This window comes from Leptidea sinapis, chromosome 26, assembly GCF_905404315.1.
Source record: "Leptidea sinapis chromosome 26, ilLepSina1.1, whole genome shotgun sequence".
Classification (NCBI taxonomy): domain Eukaryota; kingdom Metazoa; phylum Arthropoda; class Insecta; order Lepidoptera; family Pieridae; genus Leptidea; species Leptidea sinapis.
The window spans coordinates 9,632,215-9,641,539 of NC_066290.1; the positions used below are offsets into that span (position 1 = coordinate 9,632,215).

Below are 9,325 nucleotides of genomic sequence, written 5' to 3' on the forward strand. Positions count from 1 at the left end.
TTACGACCCTCTCCTCCTCCGCTACCTCCACAGTTTTTTTCCAAATTTAAACTTGTTCATATATTTATGTTTGGTTTTGCATCTGCTTAATTTAAAAAACAATTATGTGTTATTCTTCCATTTTAAAACTAATAATTAAGACCCATGAGATTAGCCTTGGCTCGACCCTTGGCCCCCAAACGCCTCACGTTACTAATGAGTCCCTTTTCTATAAATTTAAAATAAAAAGTAATTAGTTATCAATGCATTATTTGTTATTACAGCTTATAAAGTTGGTTGCACCCGATGAACAGCCCAAGGATAGCAAGGATGGGAAACAAAATGGTGTTGTGGCTCCGGAGCAAGCTCCTGTAGAAGATGATGAAGATGATGATGAGTGGAAGGTATCAAATATGTAACATTACATTTTTGTAATAAATTCATAAATACACCTTCAACTTCAATTATTTATTTAACAAGATATGTCTGGAAAAACTCACTTTAGTGTTTAGTTGATTGGACTTATTGTCGATTTTTTTAAACTTCAACATTTCTATACTAATATTATAAATTTGAATGTAATCTGTCACACTTTCACGAATTTTATGAAAGTATGTGTGAACTTCGTGAGCATCTTTCTAAATGTCGTACTAAAAAACATGTATATTGTAGATTTGAACATATAAAGCTAATTATTATCCCATAAAAAGTAATCAATACCAATAATTTTTTAATAATAATTTTTGAATAAAATAAAATAATAATACAGTACAAAAAATTCGTTATTAGTATTATAGATTGTTTCAATAGCTTTCAGGTACAAGATTGTCATTGATTCACTCTTATGCTCCTCGTAAAATAATACGCATACAGCGAGCGTGGGTCTTGAGCTACACTCAAGTGTCAGTGATACATTGTTGAAATATGTGTGTCATAAACCCTGGAGTAGGTAGTATTAACAAAATAGCATTTATGCAGACAGTGCTTAACTGACTACAAACCTAATTTTTACTTTTAAATTTAACTTTTACTCTTAATATATTGTATTATTCGTTCGTTTCCCTGTCTGTTTTTGCCTTTTGGCAACGGCCTCCTCCAACTCTTTCCACCTTCTCTGGTCTTTTGCTGTCCTCGTCCATGTATTTGTATTGCCTACTGCCTTGATATCGTTTGCTCATCTTCTAAACGGTCTCTCCCCTTTTTGCGATTCCCATCCCTTGGATATCAATCACTCTGTTTATTGCATTAGGTAGGAAATGAAATTTTTAACCAACTTCCAAATGAGGAGGTTCTCAATTCGATCGGTATTTTTTTATGTATGTACATCGATTACGCTGAGATTTATGTTCCGGTTTACATGATTGATCTTTAGTTAGATGCAGAATGTTTGCCATTTAGTCCCGTAAAAAATTGACATAGTTTCGCCCCGTAGTTTTCATTTCATGAGCATTTTTTATGAATATTTTTGTTGACGTGGATTATATAATTTATGTTCGGCTTTTTAGGAGTTTTCATTTTTTTGGTTGATTATAATATTTTACTATATAGTATTAATCTGTGTTCCGAAAGCGGGTTTTAGGCTACCTGTCATTTAAAGCTAACAAACGTTCTTCACTATATTCCACTGTCTCACAAGAATGTGAAATAGAGTTTCGAACAGCATTTTTTGGAATGGATTCCTTTTTTCCATTCCTGTTTATTGGGATCTATATTTCTTAAGGCACGCGGCACCTCACGTGGGCCTTCCCATAGTTACTTAAAAAAATCTATTTAACACATGATAACAAAAAGCACCGAATTCTTATAGTTTACCTGATGTAATCTTTAAAAATTCTTACTGTAGTTTACAGAAAAATGTAATGCAGACATTAAACGGTAAAAAAAACTACGTTTAAAAACTGACTTCAAAAATTTAACTTAATAAGGATTTAATTTAATACACCTCTTGTACAAACTTGACTAAAAACTACCTATTGATAGGTTTCGAAGGAAGTCGGTGTAGAGTCAAATGTTATAGCAGGTAGCCACACTCGCCACCCGGGACTTCGAGCGGGATAGCTTCGTCTAGAACAAAACATCTCAAGCGGGCGTGCACCGATTTTAACCCTATTAATAGGTAGTTTTTAGTAAGTTAAATATGTTTATTGAGTCACTGTTATAATGTGCGCCAGGTGATGGGCCCCCGCAACCGCGGCGCCGTGGAGCGTCGCTGGAGCGCGCGCCGCACGCCGCTGGCCGACATCTTCCGCGGCCGCACGCGCCTGCGGCTGTCGCGCGCGCCGCACACCGCGGGCTCCGACGCCGTGCAGCCCTTCTTCACGCTGCAGCTGGACATCGAGGTGGGCCGCCTCCTACTACTTATTACAGATGTCGGCCACGCCGCTGGCCGACATCTTCCGCGGCCGCACGCGCCTGCGGCTGTCGCGCGCGCCGCACACCGCGGGCTCCGACGCCGTGCAGCCCTTCTTCACGCTGCAGCTGGACATCGAGGTGGGCCGCCTCCTACTACTTATTACAGATGTCGGCCACGCCGCTGGCCGACATCTTCCGCGGCCGCACGCGCCTGCGGCTGTCGCGCGCGCCGCACACCGCGGGCTCCGACGCCGTGCAGCCCTTCTTCACGCTGCAGCTGGACATCGAGGTGGGCCGCCTCCTACTACTTATTACAGATGTCGGCCACGCCGCTGGCCGACATCTTCCGCGGCCGCACGCGCCTGCGGCTGTCGCGCGCGCCGCACACCGCGGGCTCCGACGCCGTGCAGCCCTTCTTCACGCTGCAGCTGGACATCGAGGTGGGCCGCCTCCTACTACTTATTACAGATGTCGGCCACGCCGCTGGCCGACATCTTCCGCGGCCGCACGCGCCTGCGGCTGTCGCGCGCGCCGCACACCGCGGGCTCCGACGCCGTGCAGCCCTTCTTCACGCTGCAGCTGGACATCGAGGTGGGCCGCCTCCTACTACTTATTACAGATGTCGGCCACGCCGCTGGCCGACATCTTCCGCGGCCGCACGCGCCTGCGGCTGTCGCGCGCGCCGCACACCGCGGGCTCCGACGCCGTGCAGCCCTTCTTCACGCTGCAGCTGGACATCGAGGTGGGCCGCCTCCTACTACTTATTACAGATGTCGGCCACGCCGCTGGCCGACATCTTCCGCGGCCGCACGCGCCTGCGGCTGTCGCGCGCGCCGCACACCGCGGGCTCCGACGCCGTGCAGCCCTTCTTCACGCTGCAGCTGGACATCGAGGTGGGCCGCCTCCTACTACTTATTACAGATGTCGGCCACGCCGCTGGCCGACATCTTCCGCGGCCGCACGCGCCTGCGGCTGTCGCGCGCGCCGCACACCGCGGGCTCCGACGCCGTGCAGCCCTTCTTCACGCTGCAGCTGGACATCGAGGTGGGCCGCCTCCTACTACTTATTACAGATGTCGGCCACGCCGCTGGCCGACATCTTCCGCGGCCGCACGCGCCTGCGGCTGTCGCGCGCGCCGCACACCGCGGGCTCCGACGCCGTGCAGCCCTTCTTCACGCTGCAGCTGGACATCGAGGTGGGCCGCCTCCTACTACTTATTACAGATGTCGGCCACGCCGCTGGCCGACATCTTCCGCGGCCGCACGCGCCTGCGGCTGTCGCGCGCGCCGCACACCGCGGGCTCCGACGCCGTGCAGCCCTTCTTCACGCTGCAGCTGGACATCGAGGTGGGCCGCCTCCTACTACTTATTACAGATGTCGGCCACGCCGCTGGCCGACATCTTCCGCGGCCGCACGCGCCTGCGGCTGTCGCGCGCGCCGCACACCGCGGGCTCCGACGCCGTGCAGCCCTTCTTCACGCTGCAGCTGGACATCGAGGTGGGCCGCCTCCTACTACTTATTACAGATGTCGGCCACGCCGCTGGCCGACATCTTCCGCGGCCGCACGCGCCTGCGGCTGTCGCGCGCGCCGCACACCGCGGGCTCCGACGCCGTGCAGCCCTTCTTCACGCTGCAGCTGGACATCGAGGTGGGCCGCCTCCTACTACTTATTACAGATGTCGGCCACGCCGCTGGCCGACATCTTCCGCGGCCGCACGCGCCTGCGGCTGTCGCGCGCGCCGCACACCGCGGGCTCCGACGCCGTGCAGCCCTTCTTCACGCTGCAGCTGGACATCGAGGTGGGCCGCCTCCTACTACTTATTACAGATGTCGGCCACGCCGCTGGCCGACATCTTCCGCGGCCGCACGCGCCTGCGGCTGTCGCGCGCGCCGCACACCGCGGGCTCCGACGCCGTGCAGCCCTTCTTCACGCTGCAGCTGGACATCGAGGTGGGCCGCCTCCTACTACTTATTACAGATGTCGGCCACGCCGCTGGCCGACATCTTCCGCGGCCGCACGCGCCTGCGGCTGTCGCGCGCGCCGCACACCGCGGGCTCCGACGCCGTGCAGCCCTTCTTCACGCTGCAGCTGGACATCGAGGTGGGCCGCCTCCTACTACTTATTACAGATGTCGGCCACGCCGCTGGCCGACATCTTCCGCGGCCGCACGCGCCTGCGGCTGTCGCGCGCGCCGCACACCGCGGGCTCCGAGGCCGTGCAGCCCTCTTCACTGGCCTTATACACTTTCTTCGTCAATCGTTCTTCATTCATTCTCTCGACATGTCCAAACCATCTCAGCATACCTTTCTCAATTTTTGTCACAGCATCTTCTTTCAGACCACAACGTTTTCTTATCTCACTATTTCTTATCCTGTCACTCAGTGTAACTCCTATCATACTTCTCAACGCTCTCATCTCAACTGCATTTATTCTGCTTTCATGTTTCTTCTGCCATACCCAACTTTCACTTCCGTACATGAGTTTTGGAACCAACACCCCCTCATGCACAGCCAAGCGAGCCTTATTAGACACCTTCTGACTGTTCATAAAGGAGTGCAAAGCTCCATTCACCATGTTTCCTGCATTCACTCTTCTTTCAATATCACTCTCATACTTTCCATCTCTTGTAAATTTAGAACCCAGATACACAAACTCATTCACCTGTTCAATTTTTTCATCTCCAATCACGATATTGCAGTCTGTAACTACCTCATCTCTTTCAAGCACCATCACTTTCGTCTTCTTTACATTCATCTTCATTCCCTTTCTACCAAAAGCTCCATTCATAGCAGTTACCATCTCTTGCAGCTCCTCGGCTGAAGATGCAAGTAATACTTGGTCATCAGCATAGAGAAAACATTTGACGAGTAACTCATTCATTCTCAAACCACTGTCATTCTCTTTTAAACCTGTCAAGCAATTGTTCATGAACAGATTAAACAGCCACGGTGACGCTACACATCCCTGTCTAACACCTTTTTCAATATTAAACCATTCAGTGTATGCTCCGTTTATCCTTACACAAGCACTAGAATCTCTATAAAGAGATTGCAATGCTCGTATGAGGACACTGCTCACACCGCTCGTGGACAATGCTGACCACAATTCATTCCTCGCCACTCTATCATAGGCCTTTTCTAGATCCACGAACGCGCAATAGACCTTTTTGTTTTTAGCCAAAAACTTTTCGGCTATGCACCGCAAGGAAAAGACCTGATCCGTACATCCCATTCCCTTTCTAAATCCCGCTTGTGCATCCCATATTTTTTCGTCTGTTTCATTCACAACTCTTTCAATCAACACTTTTGCATACAATTTACCGACGTCGCTGAGAAGGCTTATACTGCGGTAATTTCTGCAGTCTTGTCGTGACCCATTTCCCTTATACAATGGCACGATTACAGCTTTGCACCAGTCTCCTGGTACTTGCTCATTTCACCAGCACAAATTGAAGAGGCGGTACAGCTGGCTAGCCACTATGCCCTGACCAGCCCTCAGCATCTCGACGGTAATCCTGTCATACCCTTCAGCTTTACCTAATCTCATACTTTTCAATGCTTTCACTATTTCATCCATGCTTATCTCACTTTCATCAACATTTATATTAGTTTCAATAGAAGCTGCCGGATGTTGTTCATGCACTTCCTCTCTTTCAAAATACTCTTTCCATCTCTTTAGCACACATTCTTCTCCTCTTATAATGTTCCCATCTTGACTCCTGATTATACTGAGCTCCGAGGTAGACGTTTTTCCTCTGGCTGTTTTGATGGATTTCCAGAAGAACTTAATGTTTGACTGGAAATCTTCAGTGAGCCTCCTATCAAAATCAGCCTTTCGTTCTTCTTTCTTTCTAGACACAACTGCTTTCGCTGCTGATTTCAATCTTTTATACTTCGTTCTTGCTTCCTTTATCTCGTCATCCGTTGCCTTTTGTACTTTTTGGTTAGCTTTTGTTGCTAACCAATCCAACCAAGCTTTCTTCTTTTCTTGCACCGCCATTTGTACCTCTTTATCCATCCACAAATTATAGTTCTTTCTTCCTTTCCTTCTTTTAGCTACCCCGCATACCTCAACAGCAACATTCACGACCCCTTTCTTAAATGTCTCCCACAAATCTTCAATCACACCTATCTCTTCTATGCCTTTAAAACTTTCTTTCAGTTTCTCTACATACTCGTCTTTCCTTTCTTTTTCTTGTAGATTTTCCACTTTTACTCTTACTCTGTCCAAAACACTCGTAGGCTCAGCTCGTCGGTGTCGCCAACGTTTAAAAAGGCCGCGCATTCGGGCTATGACCAGGAAGTTATCTATGTCGAGGCCTACACCGCGGTATGCCCGAGCATCTAGTACTTTCTTTCTCAGTCTTTCATCTACAATTACAAAATCAATCATACTTCTAGACTCACTCTCATCTCTTGTATACAAATGGATCTTTTTGTGGTTAAACATTGTGTTGGCCACGCAAAGATTCCATTCCAAGCATACTTCAAGCAGGCTTTTCCCATTTTCATTCACTCTCTCGTCCCCAAACGTACCCAGAACTCCTTCATACCCATCACGCTTTACTCCAACCCACCCATTAAAATCCCCTAACATCACGATCCGTTCATTTTCTTCGCATTTATTCAAGACCTCTCTCATACTGTCCCAAAATTCCTCTCTCTCTTTTGTGGCTTTTAATGACCCACCTCCGCACAGATCCGTCGGTGCATAGACCCCAAGGATAAACAAGCGAGTGAGTCCGACTTTTAACCTAATCCAGAGGAGTCTTGGGCTAACACATTCATGCTCTATCACACATTCTACTATTCGAGCGGAAAGAATCACACCAACTCCCTGACAGCCTCGACTGGTTTGGGGGACTCCGGACCAGTATGCCGTGTAGGGACCATGAACCGTGGTATCACATCCTTTCCTCTTCGTTTCATTCACGCACAGAATATCTATGGATCGTTCATCCATCATCTGACATACTTCATCTACCTTATCATCCACTCCTCCACATTCAACGTAGCAAAGCGGCTCTCCATGGGCCGCTTTTCGCCCCCGCGAGAAATTATATATTATGCTACTTTATAGTTAGAAAACGATAGCTCCTGTTTTGATGGAGCCGAATTCAAACAAAGCCGCAACCACGCAATAGGCTGGCATTATTATAAAGATCGTGGAAACAAATAACAACGTGACACTCGTCTAGTCGCGACACTCGCTACTTACCGCGAAAACTGCTTAGAGGCCCTCGTTTGTAGGTAGTTTAATATCTGATCAAATGCATGTTTTGTATATATAAGTACAATTTAAAGCGTTTATGTATGGAACTAACGGAAAGTTCCAGGGTTACCCTTTAGGGTCATTCCTAATTTTTTGATTGGGGTTAGTAGTACAAATTATCTTGAACCCATATATTATTCATGTTAAGATAATCACGACTATATTTGAAATACATTAGTAAGTATTATTATTAGATAAAAATATTATAATTTTCTTTCAGAGATCCAACACTGTTAAAGATGCTTTAGAACTGCTAGCTGGCAAGGAGACCCTTGAAGGCGTATCAGATGCTTGGCAACAACTTTCCCTCGAACATCTTCCCGTGGTGCTACTCTTGCACCTGAAGTGTTTCCAGTTGAATTCCGAAGGACATACAGCCAAAATCGTTAAGAATATCGATTTTCCCATTGATTTGAAAATTGATACAAGTATGTATAACACAATTATTCATTTTTCCTTGTATTTGTTTCTCATTATGCTTTTTTGGAAGAGAAAATTCATGTTGCGAAGCTGTAATAAGCAATATGCTATTTATGTATGTGATAATCTTATTTAAAAAATATCAAAAATTTAAAACTCAAAGTTTTTAAAAGAAATTCTGGAAAATTGGGAATTTATCACCTTATTTCAAAATATCACTGACCAATGGTGTTGCTTTTCAATTACATATTTAAAATTTCAGTTAATTATTGCACTTTTTAACACTTACTTTCTTCCACAAAATAAAATCATTTTGGTTATAAATGAAAACAAATGGTTCTTATTTAAATTATAATATCGATGATGTCAAGAAATATTTAGAATAAATTGAAAAAAAAAGTATTTTCTGAATAAAATTTTAATAATAATAAAAATATATTTTATGTATACCATGATGTACTTATTTTTCGTCTCTGAATGTGTTTTATCACATAACACATGTTGACAATATTAACTGAGTGGCTATTTGCTGTATCTGTATAATATCTCCTTAGACAGCTGGTGTTAATGTATATGTGATTGTTCAACAGAGATAATGTCATCGAAGTGCACATCGAAACAGAAGTGGTATAAATTGTTTGCTGTGGTGTACCATGAGGGGGTGGAAGCAGTCAAAGGCCACTATTTGACTGACACTTATCACGGACAAGCTGGTTGGATAAGGTTAGTTCATTTTTTGAGGAATTAATCGCATAAATCTTACTAGGTCCTCTAAGAAATAAGTTATTGGGCTGAGATCTGTAGTGTTAGATAAGTATGACGTATAGATTTCCGTCTTAGAAAAAATCATGAACAATATGTAACATGATATTATTATATATTATAAAGTAAAATTCATCCCAATGCACTTGCAAGTTAAAACTTATGAATCTATCCCCATAAGCTATTTGTAAACGACTGAAGTGGATAAACTTTTGTGACTCCACCTTTTATAAAATGTAAGTAGATGTCTGCATTGAAAGGACAGAACTTGTTGCAACTAAGAAACACAAACAATGAAGACAAAATATGTACATTACAACTACCTATGTTATTTACAAAAACACAACTGACACCAAAGTTACAAGATACATTAGATTGAGGTGTACACTTGTAACACCCTGAATACAATACAAATAAATTACAAAAGTCAAATTTCTGCCCAACAGTTAGAGTTGACAACAATCAAATTCTAAGAGAATTTAAATAGCACAAAATAGATTTTCTTTCAGAATAATTCTCATGTAGATTTCCATAGTTGCA

At 45.3% G+C, this 9,325-nt stretch overlaps 1 protein-coding gene across 3 annotated transcripts in view; it reads left to right on the top strand.

Annotated features, from left to right (window-relative positions):
* Nucleotides 1–9,325, top strand: part of LOC126972428 (ubiquitin carboxyl-terminal hydrolase 10-like) — a 29,480-nt gene that overhangs the window by 13,797 nt on the left and 6,358 nt on the right. For all 3 annotated transcript variants that reach the window (XM_050819158.1, XM_050819159.1, XM_050819160.1), the window contains 4 exons: nucleotides 264–383; nucleotides 2,151–2,318; nucleotides 7,824–8,031; nucleotides 8,614–8,746. In XM_050819158.1, the coding sequence (XP_050675115.1) occupies nucleotides 264–383; nucleotides 2,151–2,318; nucleotides 7,824–8,031; nucleotides 8,614–8,746 (629 nt within the window). The remainder of the gene's footprint in view (nucleotides 1–263; nucleotides 384–2,150; nucleotides 2,319–7,823; nucleotides 8,032–8,613; nucleotides 8,747–9,325) is intronic.